The sequence below is a fragment of the Delphinus delphis genome, chromosome 19 (genome assembly GCF_949987515.2).
Source record: "Delphinus delphis chromosome 19, mDelDel1.2, whole genome shotgun sequence".
Classification (NCBI taxonomy): Eukaryota; Metazoa; Chordata; class Mammalia; order Artiodactyla; family Delphinidae; genus Delphinus; species Delphinus delphis.
Window position 1 is genome coordinate 7,846,415 of NC_082701.1, and position 19,523 is coordinate 7,865,937.

A 19,523-nucleotide genomic window follows, 5' to 3' on the forward strand; every position below is an offset into this window, starting at 1 on the left:
CCCACTTCCCAGACACCTGACCCAGCTCCCCCGCAGGCCCCACAGCCACAGTGGCCCACACGGGCTCCCAGAGATGCACTCTCGGGGTGGGGGGCAAGGGCAGGGGGGCCATCATGACAAGGTGCTGCGTGTTGGGCCCATAGGCTTGTGATGCCTGGAAGAAGGAGGCAGAGGAGGCCGGGGAGCGGGCCAGCGCGGCAGGCGCTGAGTGCGAGCTGGCCCGGGAGCAGCGAGATGCACTGGAGGTGCAGGTGAAGAAACTACAGGAGGAGCTGGAGCGGCTGCACTCGGCCCCCGACCCGCAGGCCCTGCCCACCTTCCCCGACCTGGAAGCCCTCTCACTCTCCACCCTCTACTCTCTCCAGAAGCAGCTGCGGGCTCACTTGGAGCAAGTGGACAAGGTCAGCTTAGGAGGTTGGGGAGCACAGGGTGGGGAGGTACAGTGGGCTCAGCCAGTGCTTGGACTTGGATGGGTCCCTGCTGCTCCAGGGATGGCCACCCTCCTAAGAGCCTCTGTCCCCGCTGAGCTCACACAAAATGCCAGCCTGCTGGAGAGGAGCTCGGAATAGAAAGTCACTCACTGGGGAGGTGGGAAACCTGGAGGTAGATGGGCACCAGGGCCCACCCCTGGCACTTTCGAGGGCAGGCACTGAGCTGAGCTGCATTAGTACGCCTGGGCCCTAAGTTTCTCTTCCTGTGAGCTCTGCACACGCCAGCAGACATTCCAGAATGGTTAGTCCCCAGGGCTCCTGTCTGCATTCCTCGGTGCCCTTCTGGGTCCCCAGGGGAGTGCGGCACAGTGGGAAGAGTATACTTCCCTTCGTTGGGCAGCCGTGTCACCTCGGGCCCGTCACTACCCTCTCCAGACCCCACAGTTCTCACTGGGGACCTAGGGTCATTATAAGGTCAAACGAGACAAGAGGCAGAAGCCTTTGTGCGAGGGAAAGCCTGTCCGGCTGGAGCTGTAGAGCGGCCCTGGCCCTCCCCACTCCCCCACGCACAGCTCCGACTCAGCCCCACTCGGCCTTGCAGTTGAAAGCAGAGATGAGGCGCCTTGAGGTGATCAGCCAGCCCCTTGACCCTGCCCTCCTCCTTATCAGCTGGGGCCTGTAAGCACACTGTCGAGTTTCTTCATCCCAAGGGGCTACAGTGAGAGTTGGGGGAGCTCTTTGTCCGACATGGGGCTGGGCCGGTGACCGTGATGTCCCTTTCCCCACAGGCCGTGTTCCACATGCAGTCGGTGAAATGCCTTAAGTGTCAGGAGCAGAACCGAGCGGTGCTGCCGTGCCAACACGCCGTGCTGTGTGAGCTCTGTGCCGAGGGCAGTGAGTGCCCCGTCTGCCAGCCAGGCCGGGCCCACGCCCTCCAGTCGTGACCCTGCAGGCCTGGCCCCGGCCTGGCTCAGATCTTCTCCCCTAGGACTTTTTAAAGTATATATATGTATGTATGTATGTATGTATGTATGTATGTATGTATATGATTATGTATACATTTCTGTATGTGTGTAGGTGTGCGTGGGCGGCCAGTGTGTGAACAGTGTCTGTGTGTATATCTATACGTGGATATAGACACACACTTTAAACAGACTCACCAAGCACTTTTTAAGAGAAAAAACTATTTTGCAGTCCTCCCTCTGCCCGCTCCCTACCTTTCCCACTGCAGAGACAGAGGCCCCTCTTCTCCCACCAGCCTTTTGGCAGGGAATCTGTTTCAGCCTCTTTTTTTATGTAGGAACTAACTATTTTTAACTTCTTCCTGGGGCCTGAGCAGGGAAGGGTGGAAAGCTAGAAGGGGCCAAGGGGAGGGGACAAGCCTTCAGGGCAGGCCCTGTTCACCCCACTTCCCCAGGCCAGGGCGAGAGCCAGGGGTGTGGAGGACCTGGGCCCAGACCTGGTTCCCAGCTGTGAGGCTTGAGCGCGGGGGATCCAAGCCCGCCGAGCTCTAGGGTTACCAAGCGCGTGTTTAGTCCAGGCTGGCGGGCCAAAGCCGTGGGGCCAGCCCCACTCCCAACCCTGGGCCCTTGCAGCTCCTCGAGGGGCAAAGCCCAGGCCTTTTACCCCTCAGGTACCTGAGGCCGGGGGTGTACCCCAGTCCTCCCCCCACCCCCGGGCTCCTAGAGCAGCCTCCCTGGCCCCAGGGCGACCTACCAGGCTGGCACTGCCCTCTCCATCACCCCCCAGCTGCCCTCAGCTGTCTCCCCTCTGCACAGCCCTCCGTGCTGTCCACCCCTCCCTCTGGCAGCTAGCAGGGCAATAGGTGGGGAGGAGCTGCGGACTGTGAGGACCAAGGTGGGGCTCAGGCCCCGCCCTCCTCCCCAGGAGGGGCTCCGTATGCATTCCTTGGTGCTCTCTGAGTGCAGCTGACGTCCTGCCCGTTTGGAGCAGACGCCTGTGTGCATGTGTGTGCGTGCCTGTCCGATGTATATTGTGTCTTAGCTTCCATTTTTAAAATTGTTCTGTACAGAGAGATGCAGCAGGGGTGGGAGGGCAGAGTGGGCAGAGGGAAGCCACCCCACTCCCAGCACTGGGGCTCTGGGGTGGGAGCAAGAGGGCTGCAAAGGGTCTGGCCCGGCCCAGGCGCCCCCTTGGGCTCAGCACGAAAGGGCTTTCAACGAATTAAGTGAAAACTTTTTTACAAAAACGCAAAAATCAAAGCTCCAAACGTATTGGAAATAAAATATGAACTTGCGGTGGTAGCTTGTTTATGTCGGGGTGAGGGACAGTTGGGCCCTAAAGGAGGGCCTCTGCCAACCCAACCCAGGAGGGAGTTGGGCCCTAAAGGAGGGCCTCAGCCAGCCCAGCCCAGGTTTCAGCCATGGGAAAGGCTCGTGCCTGACCCCTGAGGTGTGGCTAGATAGCTGAAGAGGCCTTGAGGCACTCTGGGCCCATCCAGGCCCAAAGGCTGCTCCAGGCTCCTAGACAGAGCTTGAGTGTTCTGACGCAGGCCTGCTGGGGTTGATGGGATGGGGACCATTAGCCCTGGACCCAGAGACCTCCCAGGCCCTAGGGCTCTTCAGAGCTCTATCGTCAGATGCAACTGGTATACTTAATGTTTTCCAAAAGACAACAAGGCCCCTACTAGCTTCTCAGAGGAACAGACAGTGCCTGCTCATAAAAGCATCGAGGGCCTGCCCCCTGAGGGAGACTTTCAGCCACCTCCCCTCCCCTGCTCTTAGCTGGCCTGTTAGGTGGGTGGGAAAACACACACCTTGTGGGCTTTCTGTATGGGTCTCAGAGGAGCAGCGCTGAAAGAAGCCTTGGACATGGTCTTATCTGACCTCCCCCCACTCATCATACCTGTGCAGGCTCAGAGAGGTTAGGTGACTCAACCACAGTCACACTGGAATGAGAAGTGAGCCTCAGGCTCTGACTCCCAGCATATGGGCCACTCCCCCAGGCAGGTCTGGGGCCCCATTCCTCTAAGCCCTGCTGTTCAGAGCAGCCCCTCGGCCTCAGCCTGCACCCCTGGGAGGCCCCCCCCCCACTCATGGGGTTCCCCCATGAGTGCCAGGCTCCTGTGTTGGGCAGTGGCGACAGAACCTGATACGTCTGGTGGTGTTTGGTTCGAAGCTTTTGCTGCTGCGTCAGTTACCTCCACACCTACCCCGCTGCTCTGTAACGGGGAGTGAGCGGTGGGCTGGGGCCCAGAGTCAGGGGCAGCCCAGGCTCTCCTGAGGGCTGAGGAGGGGTTTGTGATGGCTTGGCTGTAACCTAGGCCCCGCTGCAGGCCAACAGTATGTTTAGTAAGAGGACGATGTATTGTTAATTTTTTTATTTTTGCTAAGAAAATTTCTAGGTACTGTCCCAAGGAGGAGCGGTCCTCAGCAGACACAGATAGCCAAACTGTGCCAGCCCCACTGCCCACCAGTTCTCACCCCTTCAGAGCCAGAAGGTCCCTGGCTCTAGGCTCCTTAGCCTGGGTGCTGGCAGCTCCCGCAGGAGAGGACCCAGGCTCCCTTCATTATGGCTGCTGAAGAATAGGGCCCAAGGCACCTGGCCCCCCACTTCAGTGGCTGGAACAGGCCTGCCAGGAGAGGAAGGGCTGAGCCCCTCCTCTGCCAGAGCGGCTTTTCCCTACGAGGGGAGCAGGGGTAAGGGGTGCAGACAGCTGTCTCCGCTCCCCCAGGGGCTGGACTTGGCAGAGAATGCTGAGGCTGGGGCTGAGGGGAGGAAGGAGGGGGTATAAATACTGCGAATGGGGCCCCCATCACTGTGGGCCCCGGCTCTGGCAGCGGGACCCCGCACACTGGGGCTCCCCCGACCTGCAGGGCCCTCCTGGAGTGTTAGGCCAGGTGGGAGGGCTGCGCTGTGGTGGGGGGAACACAGGCCTCCCAGGGACCCAAGCCCCGCTACTGCCGCCCTGGCCACGGGGCGTGCTGGGAGGCCTGCTTGGCTCGCTGCCGCCGCAGCCGCACAAACACCTGGGCCTCGCGGTCCCCCTTCCGGCTCTCTAACAGCTGCAGGATTGGATCCCCTGCAAAGAGAGGCATTTGGGGGTCAGACTCGGGGAGTGGCAGGGGCTGCAGCACTGCCCCATTCTCCAGAAATTAGCCATGGGCCCACACCAGCCAAGCTCGCAAGACAGCCTGACAGATGAGGCAGGAAACGCGTTTGCCACGCCTGGGCAGCGGGGCGCACCTGCGGCGCGAGAGGCTGACGTGCCTCAGGTGGCGACTCTTCCTTTCCATACAAGAACCTTGGGCCAGTCCACCAATTCGTGCCTCAGTTTACTCATTCGGAGAGTAGCGATAACACCTGACTCACTGAGTGGTTGTAAGGACTGAGGGTTAACATATGTCCAGTGCTTAGAACTGACCCATGGTGAGCGCTCAAACACAAGACCTAGCCCTCTTATCCAGCTTGGGGACTGCCCTGCAAGAACGTGCCCCCTGGGCACAGAAATGGCCCCTCTCCCCAGGCAAACTTGTTGGTGACCTTATCCCACCAGAGAGAGTCGCACACACTCGGCCTAACTTAACCTTCACTGGTCCTTGACCAGGCGCGAGATCTCAGCAACACAAGCCCCCAGGCTGGCTCCACAGGCTTCCACCTCCAAGGAGGCTTTCCTCTGACCCCAACTCGGCCTCTGGGGGCCCCTGAGCCTTTCACGGCTGCCCCTCCCCTGTATCCCCAGTGCTGGGCCAGGGCCCACACTCACAGGGCTCAGGCCTACCGTTGGGTGCAGGGTAGGTGAGGGGCAGGCGGGTCTGAGGCACGTCGCCGGGCTCCACAGTCCCCGTCAGGCCCGGCACCGAGCACAGCGGCAGGAAGGCCTCCCCTTCAAGGTCATCAGCCCCCAGCGTGTCGTGATCCAGCACCGTGAGCAGAAGGCACGCCCCATCCTTCTGGCACGGCTCAGCAGGCACCAGGCTGGGCGGGGGGCAGAGCCGGGCTCAGCTGCCTGCCCCACGTGCTGCCGTGGCCACACAGCCCCCGACGCGGGCTCGCCCAGACGCGTGGGATTAGGGTTGAGAGCTCTGAGCCTGGTGTACCTTGGGCCACACGCCATGGTGCCTGCTCTGACTGTGGGCCGATGTTTTAAACCAGGGGCCCCTGTGTACCCAGGCCCACCTGACTGGTGGAACAGAGGACCTCAGGGGCAGCACCCTTCCCTGAAAGCAAGCCTCTAACACTGGACTCAGACTGGGAGAGTCTCCCCAGCAGCCTCACTCCACCTGTAGGGGAGCAGGTTTGAGGCCTGCGCCAGCAAACACTTGTCCCAAGTGCTCCCTCCCTGGGACTCAAACCCAGTCCTCTGAGGGGAGCCCCTCGGCCCGCCTCAGCTGGGAGGAGCAGGCCTGAGGCGGGTCCAGGGCTAGTGGGACCACTCACAATTCAAAGGTCTCATCAAACAGTGGGTGAAGTTCCTTCTTGTGCTTTTGGGTCTCTCGGGGGGCCAGCTCAGGGAACTCGTGCCTGGGCTCCAAGGTCAGCTGGACAAAGGGGTCGCTGGAGCCTGGCAAGTGGCCGGGGAGGGGACGTTGGCCGAGGATATCCCAGCCCCGCCGCCGGTGCCCACGCCAGCAGCTGTGCCCCGCTCAGCAGCACTGCCCCCTCCTGGTAATCCAGCAGAAGTGCACCCAGTGCTCAGGCTGGACGAGCAGAGCCCCCGGGAACTCGGGGGACCAGAGTGGGGACACGGAGAGTGGCTGGGGCAGCCTCCACTCACCATTGGAGTCCAGGGGCAGCAGGCTGGAGGCGCTGAGCAGCTCCACGCGCAGTTTCTGCTCGGAGGCGCGGTAGGAGGCCTTGACTGTGACGGCCCCGAGCTCCTCGTAGGTGGTCTCTGCCTGGGGGCGGGGCGCAGGGGCAGCGTCAGCAGGGGCTGAGCGGGCGAGGCGGGGCTCCAGGCGCGCAGGGAGCGCGGCGGAGGAGGGAGACTCACCTGCTGCTGGATGCGGCTGCAAAAGTACTTCTGGATGAGTTCCCGGCTGGAGGCCGCCTGCAGCTCCAGGTCCCTCTGCAGAGCCTGGGGATGGGGCACAGCTGAGGAGTCACTTGAACTGTCACACAGTCGCAGCCCAGTGCTGCCCTTCAGAAGCTTGCAGCCAACGGGAGACGACAACGTGAAGTGGAAAGCACTGGGCGCTGGGGGACCACAGGCAGGGTTGCCCTGGCAACAGCCAGAGGCACCGACAGGGTGGGCTCCACAGGTGTGTCTCAAAGCCGCCCCCGCCCCAACCGTGTTTAGAAGAACTTCACACGTGGAGGGGTTTTTTGTTGGTTTGGTGGGGGGGGGGGCGTTTGTTTGGTTTTGGTTTTTGCTGTGCCACGAAGCATGTAGGATCTTAGTTCCCGGACCAGGGATGGAACCTGCTCCCCCTGCATTGGAAGCGCGGAGTCTTAACCACTGGACCGCCAGGGAGGCGCCGTCAATTATGCTTTTTTAAAGGGGCCCACATTTTCATTTTGTGCTGGGCCCTGTAAATCACGTAGCTGGTCCTGGACACAGGTGAGCACAGGAAGGCAGGCTCCCCACACCAACAGCTAACCAAAAGGCCCCTACCTGGAAGGTGGCCGTGTGCAGCGCCTCGGGCGGCAGGCCACAGCCCTCTGCGTAGAAGCAGACCTCCAGGTTCTAGGGGGCGAGACATCAGAGGTGACCCCCAGGCACTCTCCCACCAGGGATTTTATTGTTGTCACTGGTATTATTACCTGTAGTGCGATCTTCAGCCTGCTAGAAGCCAGAGGGCAGCTCCGCTGGGAAGCGGCCACCTCCGCCAGCACCGTGAGCGTGTGGGTCCACAGCAAGGTCAGAAGGCTGGGGTGCCGTGCAGAGGGATGCCGGACACAGGACAGGAGGACAGAGGAGGAGGAAGCGGAGATGCTCTTGAGAAAGAAGAGGCCTCGTGGGACCCAGGCCCACCCCCGTTCGCCAGTGCCTCCCACCCCCACCCTCCACCTGCCTCACTGGTGGGACTGGGGCCCAGGCTGCAGGCAGGGGAGGGAGGGAGGGCTGGTCTGCTGAGGGAAGGAGGGCAGGGGGCGGGGCAGACAGGCCTAGTCCTATCCAACATGTCTCGGAAGCTAGTGAAGGATCCTTCTCACTAGGATTAACAAACCCCAACCAAAAAAGGAGCAGAAGGGTGGTCCCCCAATGACAGAATCATGAGTCAAGATGGGAGTGACCAAAATGAATAGGATCTCAGCACACAGCATGGGTAAGCATGTACTACCTGCGGCGAGAAAAAAATAGCAACCAAGCCACAGTCCATCCTAATAACAACTGAAATAACTGAAATTTCACTTGTCAAAGTAGAGTCAGGCAGATAAGCACAAAAAATGTGTAATTAAGAACGGGGGTGGGGCGCTTCCACGGTGGCGCAGTGGTTAAGAATCCGCCTGCCAATGCAGGACATGGGTTCGAGCCCTGGTCCGGGAAGATACCACATGCCACGGAGCAACTAAGCCTGTGCGCCATAACTACTGAGCCTGTGCTCTAGAGCCCACGAGCCACAACTACTGAGCCCTTGTGCTGCAACTACTGAAGCCCGTGCACCTAGAGCCTGTGCTCTGCTCGGAGGCGCGGTAGGAGGCCTTGACTGCTCTAGAGCCCACGAGCCACAACTACTGAGCCCTTGTGCTGCAACTACTGAAGCCCTCGCACCACGACGAAGAGTAGCCCCCGCTCGCCGCCACTAGAGAAAGCCCGCGTGCAGCAACGAATACCCAACACAACCATAAATAAATAAATTTTAAAAAAAAAGAATGGGGGTGCAGGAGACTTCCCTGGTGGTGCAGTGGTTAAGAATCCGCCTGCCAATGCAGGGGACACGTGTTCAATCCCTGGTCCGGGAAGATCCCACATGCCACGGAGCAACTAAGCCCGTGCATCACAACTACCAGGCCCACACGCCGCAACTACTGAAGCCCGCATGCCGAGAGCCCGTGCTCTGCAACAAAGAAACCACTGCAATGAAAAACCCGCACACTGCAATGAAGAGTAGCCCCCGCTTGCCGCAACTAGAGAAAGCCTGTGCGCAGCAACGGAGACCCAACTCAGCCAAAGATAAATTAAAAAAAAAAAAAAATGAATGGGGGGATGGGACTTCCCTGGTGGTCCAGGTCCAGTGGGTAGGACTCCGTGCTCCCAGTGCAGGGGGCCCAGGTTCGATCCCTGGTTGGGGAACTAAGATCCCTCACGTGTGCTGCAGCCAAGAGTCCGCATGCCACAACTAAGAAGTTCACATACCGCAACTAAGAAGCCCGCATGCTGCAATGAAGACCTGGCACAGCCAAGATAAATAAATAAATAAATAAGTAAATAAAAATAAATATTAAAAAAAATGAAAGAATGGAGGAGGTCTAGGGATTTCCCTGGTGGTCCAGTGGTTAAGACTCCACGCTTCCACTGCAAGGGGGCGTGGGTTCGATCCCTGGTTGGGGAACCAAGATCCTGTAAGCTGTGCAGTGTGGCCAAAAAAAAAAGAAAAAAAGAATGGGGGAGGTCTAAAAATTTTTTAAAGTTTAGAAAAAAATTGGGTGGTCCATACTAGAAGTAGTTAATTTGGGGACTTCCCCCCTGGTGATGCAGTGCTTAAGAATCTGCCTGCCAATGCACGGGACATGGGTTCGAGCCCTGGTCCAGGAAGATCCCACATGCCACAGAGCAACTAAGCCCTCGTGCCACAATGACTGAAGCCCGGCGCCTAGAGCCCATGCTCCGCAACAAGAGAAGCCACCGCAGTGAGAAGCCCGCGCACCGCAATGAAGAGTAGCCCCCGCTCGCCGCAACTAGAGAAAGCCTACGCACAGCAACGAAGATCCAATGCAGCCAAAAATAAATTAAATAAATTAATAAAAAAAAATAAAAGTAGTTAATTTAGTCCCCATACTTAAGTGTTCATTATGCACAGACACTGTTCTAAATGTTCTGAGGCAGTGAGTGGTACGTTAAGCCCCTGTCTTAGTAGACATTAAACTCTATTTTGTGTGAAGATTAGAGCTGAACTAATGGCATTCTCGGGCCTAGGAAATAAAGAAGGTGGGCTCCTGAAGCCCCGCTGCCCCACCAGGAGCAGAACTCTGGGGGCCAGCAGCCCCATGTGGAGGACCTGTCATCATCACCGTCACCGTCGTCACAGCAGCTCAGTCATCAACCACTTCCTTTGCTGCAGGCACTGCTCTCAGCACTTCACATGACTCATTTAGTCCTCAGTAGAGGCCAGAACTATGACCATCTGCACAGAAAACTTGAGTAATCTGCTCAAGGCCACCCACCAAGCAGCAGTGAAACTGGAGTATGAATCCAGGTCGTCCAGAGCCCATGCCCTTGACCTCTACCCACGGCTGCCCAGTGTGCTGGGCCCTGTTTTGAGAGAGACCCTAACGAGAAGTTCCCCTGGAACACCAGCTGCCTGTAATGTTAGGGAGGGCAGAGCTGCAGCCTCCCGAAGACGCAGCCCAGGGCTAAGGGAGAAAGGACAGACAGGTTTCAGCTCAGCCTAAGGTGAAATGGATAGCATTGTGCGGCCATGAGCGCCCTGACCCTTGGAGCAAGCGTTTAAGAGTCTGGTTGCATCCTCCCCTGAGGATGGATGCTGAGGCCGGGAAGGAGGGGCGGGTGGGAGGAGAGGTGGAGGGGATGGGGCGCCACAGGGCAGGCGGCTGCTGCAGACCTGTTGAAGTTCTCCTGCACCAAGTTGGTGTTCATGTAGCAGAGCTCCACCTCCAGGAACTTCATCAGGGGCAGAACGGCCTGGGGAGGGGAGGCAGCACATCTGGTTCTGGCCCATTCTGGTCCCACCCCCATGCCTTTGCCCTGGCCCGGAGAGGAAACGGGGCTAGGAGCTTTCCTGCGCATCTGTGGAATGTGTGCAGAGCCAGCCCCTGACCACAGTCGGCTCCAGCCACACTGGAGACAGTATAGCCTTTTCTATAGCCCTGAACCTGCCAGACCTGGTCCTGCCTCAGGGCCTTTGCCCATGCTGTTCTCTCCCATAGAAATCCTCGCGGCTCCTTCTCTTCCTTCCTTTAGGTCTTGACTCAGCTGTCACCCTCCAAGTAAGGCCTCCTCTGGCCACTATCTAAAAACACAGTCCTCTGACCCTTTCCATTCCCTTGTGTGCTTTATTTTTCTCTTGAGGGGTTATCATTAACTAACATATGATATGTGTGTGTATACATATATATATGTTTACACACACACGCATATATGTATAGTTCTAATAACAGCCGTAGCTATAGTTATCTACTTAGCTCTTTTTTCACCTCCTCTACTAGAATGAAAACTCTAGGAAGGCAGGGATTTTTGTCACACTGTTCATTGATATGTATCCCCAGTGCCTAAATCAATACCTGGGACAAAGTGGGTGCTTAAATAGTTGATGAATTAATGAGTAGCATGCTCCCAAGCAAGCACAGGTGTAATTATTATCCCCGCTGACAGATGAGGAGCCTGAGGTCAGCTGACCTATATAAATAGAACAGCTCTGCTAGCAGGCAGCTAAGAAGGAGTCATGCCCGGGGCTGTTTGGCTGCAAGGTCTAAAGCCTCCCCCACTGCAGCTCCCACATTGACTGTCAGTGCTGGGATAGCCGGTGGAATGACCCAACCCCACCCTCTTAGCATCTAAGGGGGAAACCGAGGCCAGGAGGGAACATTTCTTGCCCAAGTCTGGGGGACTTATCTCTGACACCCCATGGCCTTCAGCCCCTTGCCCACCCTAAGCCCCTTTGCAACCCCTGACCCACATTGCTGGCAAAGGTCAGCACGCAGGGAGGGCCACTCACATCCTCAGGCAGGACGGATTCCTTGAGGCCCACGAGTTTCTGGATGTGCTTGGCAATGCCCACCTCCAGCTGGAGACACAAAACGGTAGGAGGGAGGCCAGGGTGTGAGTCGGGGGTCAGGAGAGGTTGCTTGGGGCCTGAGTTTAGGTTCAGGAAGGGAAGGGGGCTGGACATTGGCCCAAGTCCTGCTGGAGGGTACTTCAGGCTGAGGATGGGTGGGGTGGGGTCACTGTGGGTCAAACAAATTACCTGCTCGGCCAAGGTGCGGACGCCAGTGCGGATCTCATGGCCCAGCCCAGCCAGGGCGCCCTGCAGCTGGGCATGCAGTGTGTTCTGCAGCTGCCCCTGCTCCAGCACGGCCCCTACCCGCTGCTCCAGCGCCTCCCATGCCAGCTGGGTGGGCAGCTTTCCGATCACCAGCCGCAGCTGCTCCATGTCGTTCACCACCACGCACAGCTGCAGGCGAGCGTGGGCACGGGGATGCCGAGCTTCCTGAATGGTGCCAGGACTGGCAGGCTCCACCCCTACCCCGGCCCAGCCTCAGCCCGCAGCTCTGGCCCTTACCATGTTGGCTGCCTGGCCCTGGTCCTTCTGGCCGGCAGAGAGCTCACGGGCCCGGGCCTTTATAAGGCTGCAGTACACCAGGGCCAGCCGACAGGTGTCCTGGGGTGAGGAGGGCGTGATCAATGGGGGTGGGGAGTGCCGAGGAGAGGCAGATGCGGGGGGCGGGGGGGGGGGAGGCAAAGGAATTTCAGTGACTTGGGGGATTTAGGACATAGGCTTTTGGAGGCTGCTAGGATGAGAACTGGGGAGAAATCGTGGGGTGGGAATGAGGCTGCACCTCCACAAACTTGACGGTGATCATGAAGGCCTCCTCTGGGTCAGGCCAGTCCAGCTGCTGGGCAGTGTGGCTGATCTGGGCAAAGCAGGTGGACAGGTCCACAGCCGATGTGCTGTGCTTGGTCAGTTCACCCAGGGGCACCAGCTAGGAGACGGGGGAGTGTGTAGAAAGGAGGGCTCAAGGCTGGCCAAATCCATGCTCTCCCTCCCCCCTTGCACTTGCAAGCATCCAGGGCTCCTAGAGCCACAGCAAGCCCAGAGCTGGGCCGGGGGCTGCAAGGCGAACAAGCAGGGCTCTGCCCAGACCCCCCAGGCCAAGTCCCCCCCACCCAATATAACAGGAGGCAGGGTTTTGCACTCAGCTGGCCTCGAGAGCACCGCTCAAAGCTGGTTAACCGCTTCCGCACGTGCCACACGGTTGGCAGAGCTGCAAGCCACACCCCGAAATGTGGGACTCTGCCCCTAGTCCAGGCCCCAACCCCACCTCGTCCATCTGCACAGCGCGCTGCACCCGCTCCAGGGCCACGCTGTACGTCTTCTGCAGCCAGGAGGGGATGGCCGGCTGGAACCAGTGGTGGAAGCCTTCCAGGGCCAGGACGCCATCCCTGGGGAGAGCCAGGGTCAGCCTGGGGAAAGCCGGGGCCATTGCGGGCTTCGGGCCCTCCTCTCCCTGCAGCCAGTCTGCTGCCCACCTCTCCGAGAGGACCGGGCCCAGCTGGTAGAGCTCCTTCAGGCTGATGTAGAGCTGGAACAGACTTTCGCCCATCTCCGGGGTCACGGCACCGCTCACCACAGCAATGTGGTCCTGCACCCTCTTGGCCACCTGCGAAGGGAAGGCGTGGTGGGCGGAGCTCCAGAGCCAGGGCAGAGGGCGTGGCCTTGGGACGCGGTGGGTGGGTGGGTGGGTGGGGCTCACCAGCCATTGCAGCTCCAGGAAAGCCATGGAGAAGAGGTCGATCTTGAGGACACTGGAGGAAAGGCAGCAGGTGTGACCTGGCGGCACACAGCGGGGTCCCTCTGGTCCCCATTCTGAGCCCCTGCTGCACTGCCTCCCGGCCCGGCCGCCTGCTCACTTATGGAAGATCTTGCTCCAGGTGCGCTGGCACTGGTGCAGGTCACCAATGATGTCTTGTACCAGGTTCAGTAAGGCCTTGCCCTCCTCCAGCATGCCCTGGCAGGGGCAGAGGTGAGCCAGGCAGGGCTCTGAGGGGCAAGCATCCTGTCCCACCACCCACCTCCTCACCCGAGCCCCCTCACCTGCACCATGGGCTGATGGTGCTGCTGCTTCAGGTGGAACCATTCAGTGGTGCCAGTCTGTGGGCAGAGAGACAGTGAGCAGGGAGGGCTGCTGGGCCCAGGCACCGCACCTACAGGGTGGGCACCATACCTGCAGTGCCTCGGTCACCAGGCGGGGCAGGGGGCCTCTTTCGGGGCACAGTTCTCCAAAGGCTTTCATCTTGCACATCTGTACCAGGACCCTGTGGGGAGAGAGAGCCGTGTGCAAGATGCCCGTTGCCCCGTAGCCCCCACTCATTCCGCCGGCAGGCTTCCCCACCCCAGAGGTGCCCCAGCTGTTCCCCGTCCCCGACTCCACTGAAGCGGGGGGGGTAACCACTGACCTGAGGAGAGACTGCAGCCGGGCTGGGGAGTCGGAGACGGAGAGGGGGAAGACAGAGCGGAACCTCCGGATGAGGGAGAGGCCATAGGCCAGCAGGGAGCTGAATGAGGCGGCCAGCTCCTCCAGCTGCAGGGCCAGGACGGTGCTGTGAGGCGGGGGCTGCTTTATGGGGCCCGGGGAGCCGCTCCCTGAGCCCTGCCTGCCCAACACCCCTCGCCCTGCCCCAGCCCACCTGCTCTGCCTTGAGCCGGCCCTGGATCCACTGGTACTCGATGCTGGTGATGGGGTACAGGAGGCAGCTGCTGGGGAACTCCAGGCTCTGGTAGAGACGGCTGTAGGCCAGCCACTGCCTGCGGCAGACAGGAAGCCCTCAGCCTGGCCAAGTGGGGCACGTTCCTTCCCACAGCTCACCTGGCCTGGCCTGGAGGGGGTGGGGGTGGGGTAGGGGCAGGTGGCGCGGCGTTATCCCCACCCCACCCCCACCCCAAAGCCTCCTGGGGATCCCCATCGACCCGCAGAGGCTGAAAACCTGTGGCTGAAGGTAACCCACAGAATTGCTTTTGTTCCCATTAGTGCTTTTCAAACATGTAAATGAATTGTCCATCTCTTAAATTAGAATATTTGTGATTTTAAAATTCAGGACTTCTTGCTTCTTTTGAGAAATCAGATTTGGAGACTCGAGCCTTCAAGTACATGTAAAACTTCATCTAGAGCATCCCTTCAGAGAGTCGAGGGGAGACTTCACAGAGGTGACCGAACTGAGACAAGAGGGAGGGCGAAGGAGGCTGGGGCAGAAGAGCAAGCCAGGGACAGGCCTCCGCCAGGCGGGGATACAGCGCCGCACTCCCTGCTGAGGCCCTGCAGGCAAGTGAGGCCCTCACCCTCCGTGCCTGCTCCAGTCTCCAGCCTCACCTGCATTCCCCACAGCCATCCAGGAATACACACCTGCCCCTGGTCCTAGAAGCTGCCCTTCTCCGCCAGCCTCCTTCTGACCCCCTACTGAATGCCAGTGTCAGCTCCCACTCTCAGTCCTCCTCCTGGCAGCACCCGGGCTGTGCCCCTACTCCTCTCGTGCATGGAAAAATCTACAAACTCCTGTGTGTCCTTCCTGGCATTCCCGTAATCTAAAAAGGCTCAGGGGAGGTGACAGGCCCTCAACACGGATCCAGGAGCATCAGCGCACAGATCTGTTCAATGGCCCTGGGGTCTGGGCCCGGGGTGGCAAACTCAACTGCCCAGAAGGACTCAGGTGGTGTCAGGGGACGAAGCGCCCAGATGGCAACTGTGATGGATGGGGGAGGGCACGCTACTCTGCTCTGACCACCTGCAGCCCAGCAAAGCGACAGCCCTGCAATTCCAGCACGAAGCTTTCACGGGAAACTGGTGATGTGAATCTGCACAGCAAACCTCCAGAGTTTTAAAAGTCAGCAACTGACTCAAAACTTAAAATACAATTTGGGCCCCAAACAGAAATCTCCTGAGGGTTAGACTTCGGGCTGTCAGCCTGCAGGAGGGCACGCAGGGAGGGAGAGGGTGGTGTGGCGCAGACGGCCCTCGGGCACTCGGGCTCGGAAGGGCACTCACGCCATGGACTGGTGGAAGTCGGACAGGTCCTTCTGCGTGGAGTGGAGGAAGAGGACGGTGGCAGCCTGGGGGCTCAGCAACCCATTCCAGGAGGTGCTGCCCGCCTGAGGGGACAGGTGGAGGGTGTCAGGACCTGACACGCAGACCCTGGCCCTGCCCACCCCTGGGAGGGCAGTACCTGGTGCTGGGTGACCTCGTGGGACACGAGCTGCTGCAGCAAGTGGAGATGCACTCTGTAGCTGGGCTGTGAGCGGCTGGCCATGGTGGCTCTCTGCAGGGGGGCCGGCGCGGCCGTGAGCAGAGGACCCCACGCCCAGTGCACCCCTCCTCCCCACCCAGCCGGGCCACCTACCCGCTTGTGAATGAACTGGAACTGGAGGTGACACTGACCACGGTCCGGGTAGGTCTCCGTGCAAGGCTCTAGAGGGTACCACTGATCCTCCCGGCAGCGCAGATCCTGGCAGGCCGGGCGGGCAGGGGATGCCCACACCTGTGAGCCGCAGGAGCCTCACCCGGTCGGGGTCAGGGGAGGTGATGGGAGGCAGACCCCAGGCTCCGCTTGGCGCAGACCTGGAACCCCTCCCTTGATCCCCTCGTCACCCCCTCTCTGCCTCTCTCCCGGGAACCTTTCCCCACTCCACTCACCTGTAGTCTCAGAACCACGTTCCCCAGAAAGTCATCCTGGCCTTTGTCCTTCCGGACCTCCTTAAAGATCCTGTTCCAGGCAGGGTGCCGTGAGGGAGAGGGACCAGGAGCCTGACCGGGTCAGGCTGGAATCTGCTCCCTACCTGCAGCCACCCAACAACCAGTATGCATGTGGAGGCAGGGCAGCAGGAGCCCCGACTCCTTCCCCGGGAAACCCACGGCCCTCACCTTCGCAGCCCGTGCAGATCTGTGAGCTCCCCGAGCTTCTGTCTGACGGACTCCACGGTGTCCATGTCCCTGGTGGGGCAGAGGTCTGAGCAGGAGGCGGAGAGGGTGTCCTGGGAGCCCCCAACCCCTTTCTGCCACCCTCACCTCCAGGCCCCCTTCTCTTCCCAACCCCTACATGGCGGGGGGGGGGGACATGCTCCTCACCACATGTCCAGACGAAAGCTGGCATTGCTTATGTCCTCAAACTCCCTGTAGTGAGAAAAGAGCATGGCTGAGGGTCTTGGAGGGATAGACCCCTGGCCAGGCCACAGGCTCCCTCAGCCCCGAGCCTGCCCCCCAAAACTGCCACCCAGTATCACCCACTGCCAAGTCTTAGTCCCTCCCTGCAAACCCTCCTCCCCTCCCAACGGCATCTCTCTCTCCTTTAAAGTAAGGCTTCAGGCTACGCCCCAGATCAACCCAGATGTGCCTGACCCTCCGCCGCCCACCAGCACGTGGCATTTAAGCCACTGCTGTGTCCTGCTTGGCCTCCTGTCAGTCTTGCTGCCTCGGGAGCAGGCTCCTCCTCCAGTCAAACCAAGCTCCTCCCCCGAGCCAGGAAGTGCTGCTGGCCCAGAGCGGGTAGGAACGGGGGCAGGGCCACGTACAGGATGAAGGTCTCGTCCCAGGCGGGGTTGAGTGTCTGGGTGATGACCTGGGTGCGGTGGATCTGCTCGTCCGGGATGGTGTGCCTCACCACGGCCTTCTGCCGCCACTGGAGTCCAGGGCTGTCCCCCGGCACACCCACCCCCTGCTCGATGCCCAGCAGGCAGTAGGGGTCACTGAACCCTGGGGAGGAAGGGGAGGGGTGTTGGCTAGGCTCCCAGGGAGAGTCCTTAACGCCCCCCTACCCCTCTCCATCCCAGGCTCCAAGGACAAGGGGCCAGCAGCACCAAAGTGAGCCCCAGGGGATGTTTGGGAGATGGGAACTTGCATCACAAGCTCTGGGACAGGCTGTGATGGGGAGAGGAAGGAGCCAGGAAGAAGGCCCTCAGGGCCCCCCATGGCCTACTCACCACTGACATCCTTGCCCAGAATGCCCTTGGCTTGTTTCACCGTGGCCTTCAGACAGAATATTGGTTTCTGGAGCGACAAGTGGTGGGGCCTGAGTCCCAGAGGGAGCTGGGCTTCCCAGCCCCCGTGTTTGCTCAGGACAGCCCTGGCAGGCTTACCTCGAGCTCCTGGACCTGCCGCAGCATCTCCTCGTGCTCCTGGGGCTCCATACGGAAGGCCTGGTGGTGTAGGAGTGTGGGAAGCTTGGGGCACGGGGTGGGAGTGGGGGGACACGGCCAGGCTGCAGGGAGGCAGGTGGAGTGGGGGCTGGCCTCACCTCCTGCAGGTATCGCAGCAGCTCAGAGGACTCCCCGACATGGGTGGGCTCGGGCTGACCCAGGCGGTACAGGACCGTGTAGAGAGCTTCCTCGTAGAGCAGGGCCCGCTGAGACACAGCAGGGTCACCTTGGGAACCCCCGTCCACCCACCACAAGGTCTGAGCCCCACCAGCCACCCCTGGCACTCACGGCACATGCCCAAGGTGGGGACCAGGTGTCCACACGCGCAGCGGAGGGGAGGGGGTTGAGACCCAGCCTCGGCCAGCAGCCTAGGGGGGTGTCTGGGAGGATGCAGGGCTGCTTCCCAGCACCCCTCTGCGCCCCGGAAACACTCCGATTCTTACCTCCTCAGGGGACAAGTGGTGGGATGTTGGCTCGATCTGGGGAGCGAGGTGGAAAGACAAGGTGTCCCAGAGGCCTGGACCAGGGCTCGGACGCGGGAACGGCTCCTCACAGAGCAGGCCCAGCCCGAGGGCTGAGGGGGCCCCAGCACCTGGCCTCCAGCCCCACCAGTGCCGCACACCTGTTCCCACAGCAGGGCTCCCGGGGGTCCGGCACCCGGGCCACCTTCCTCATCCCCTGGCCCGCCGTGGCTCGGGTCCATTGGCGCTCAGCCGTGCCAGCTCAGCTGCGCCAGCAGGCATCCGTGGCCTCAACCTCCCCCAACCTCCCTTCCTTCCCCAGAGGAAACAGCGCTGCTTATCGGGCGGCTCCGCTCCGCACCCCGGCGGCGGAAGTGAGGCCCAGCAGCAGAGGTGGGAGACTGGGGGCTCATGCCAAGCAGGCCTGGGGGCTGCTCAGCTGGCCCCCGAAGGCCCAGCCCCTAGCGGACACTCCCTGCCTAGTGGAGCGGGTGTCTTTGGGACTGGAGGAGCAGCGGATGGCTGGGGTTGGGGCGCGAGAGGGAGGGGCCACCGAAAGGCTCAGATCCCAGACCTGAGGCCCAGGCTGGCCCAGAGAACACATGGCAGACCCTCTTCTGCAGACCCCAAAGGCTCTGCCAGAGGCTGGGGTGGGCAGGAGAGGGGCACACATCCTCAGCCGCAGCCCACAAGAGGGGGGACCCCGCACCCAGAGGGGGCAGAGCCCCACCCAGGCCTGCTCTTCTCCCCACTGAGGTCCCTCCTACCTCCTGAGCCCTGTGGGGCAGGGCCTCCTGCAGATCTCTGACTCTACGGCGGCGTCTTATCTTGATGGCCTGGCGCAAAAGGGGAGGGCGCCGCTGGGTCTGCGAGAAGAGCGTCGCCATGGTGGCCAGCCCTGCCCTTCCCCTCCGCCTGTGGTGCCGCTGCCTCGGGTGAAGATAGGGAAGCCACAGGGTTATGCAAAGAGCCCAGGGCTGCCACCCGGTGCCAGGGGAAAGGGAAGGAAGGGCAGGTCACGGGAGGGTCAGGTCGGGGTTTCACCACCTTGGGGTTGGGGGGCCACGGCTCCCAGGCCCCTGCACCTTCCTTCCTCCCTCCCACTGGCTGGGTTCCTGGGAGGAACTCAGCTGGGCTGGAGGCAGAGGTAGAGCAGGTGGGCGGGTCCGCCCCACCCCACCTTCCCACAGGGGCCCTGGGGAGGGTCCAGCGCCGTGGGCAGCGGGCATGAGGGCAGGGGGCAGCGGGCCTGCTGCATCCAGGTGACGGGGGACGCTCCCCTGGCCGGTGGGGTTCTCAACCTCAGGTCTCCCTGAACCGGCCGCAGACCTGGAGTAGGGGTGGGCAGGGCACAGGGTGGAGGCTCCGGAGAGGCACCTCCCCAGCCGTCAGCCAACCGCTCAGCCTGCTCTGCTCCCCAGGTGACATTCCACCGAGGTGACAGGGCCAGGCTGCGCGGGGCAGGGATAGCCCCACGGCCCTGGCCCCCATAAGGATGGTCGGGCGGCTGCTCCCTTCAAACGCCCTTGTACGGGCCTCAGCCAACCCGAGGAGCTGCTGGGCGGGGCTGCAGAAGGAACAGGCTGGCGAGGCTACTGCCTAGCCTCTCCTGACAGGGCGACTTGGCCCAGAAGGGACAGGAAAAT

The 19,523-nt window shown here is 60.9% G+C and overlaps 2 protein-coding genes across 3 annotated transcripts in view; one reads left to right on the forward strand and one right to left on the reverse strand.

Annotated features, from left to right (window-relative positions):
- The window catches only part of UNK (unk zinc finger), a 33,793-nt gene extending 31,109 nt beyond the window's left edge, over window positions 1–2,684 (forward strand). Inside the window, exons 15-16 of the mRNA XM_059996931.2 lie at window positions 144–401; window positions 1,220–2,684. Of these exons, the coding sequence (XP_059852914.1) occupies window positions 144–401; window positions 1,220–1,375 (414 nt within the window). The 3' untranslated portion in view covers window positions 1,376–2,684. The remainder of the gene's footprint in view (window positions 1–143; window positions 402–1,219) is intronic.
- A 1,080-nt stretch (window positions 2,685–3,764) lies between these two features.
- On the reverse strand, window positions 3,765–19,172 carry UNC13D (unc-13 homolog D). Of its 2 annotated transcripts, XM_059997888.1 has the most exons (33): window positions 18,925–19,172; window positions 18,645–18,807; window positions 17,860–17,895; window positions 17,515–17,622; window positions 17,357–17,416; window positions 17,201–17,267; window positions 16,793–16,973; window positions 16,350–16,394; window positions 16,146–16,214; window positions 15,918–15,987; window positions 15,625–15,729; window positions 15,451–15,543; window positions 15,273–15,376; window positions 13,921–14,038; window positions 13,690–13,814; window positions 13,458–13,548; window positions 13,328–13,384; window positions 13,144–13,241; window positions 12,987–13,038; window positions 12,763–12,893; window positions 12,555–12,675; window positions 12,072–12,215; window positions 11,795–11,893; window positions 11,480–11,686; window positions 11,231–11,299; window positions 10,118–10,197; window positions 7,155–7,260; window positions 7,006–7,077; window positions 6,385–6,468; window positions 6,169–6,289; window positions 5,832–5,955; window positions 5,173–5,369; window positions 3,765–4,473 (listed from the first exon to the last, which is right to left on the reverse strand). In XM_059997888.1, exons 1-33 carry the CDS (start codon window positions 19,104–19,106, stop codon window positions 4,349–4,351), a joined length of 3,504 nt encoding a protein of 1,167 aa, XP_059853871.1. In that variant the 5' UTR covers window positions 19,107–19,172; the 3' UTR covers window positions 3,765–4,348. The 2 variants fall into 2 exon arrangements, with proteins under 2 accessions (XP_059853871.1, XP_059853872.1); XM_059997889.1 differs by lacking the exons at window positions 18,645–18,807; window positions 18,925–19,172 and adding an exon at window positions 18,039–18,213.
- Window positions 19,173–19,523: the final 351 nt, after the last annotated feature.

What these genes read in the sequence shown, in the direction of transcription:
- UNC13D (XM_059997888.1), bottom strand. Translation starts at nt 19,106, where the DNA reads ATGCCCGCTGCCCACGGCGCTGGACCCTCCCCAGGGCCCCTGTGGGAA. An exon ending in TGCCCCACAGGGCTCAGGAG is followed by an intron (nt 17,896 to 18,644) that starts GTAGGAGGGACC and finishes CTCGCTCCCCAG; the next exon opens with ATCGAGCCAACATCCCACCA. An exon ending in GGCAGGTCCAGGAGCTCGAG is followed by an intron (nt 17,268 to 17,356) that starts GTAAGCCTGCCA and finishes TTGTCGCTCCAG; the next exon opens with AAACCAATATTCTGTCTGAA.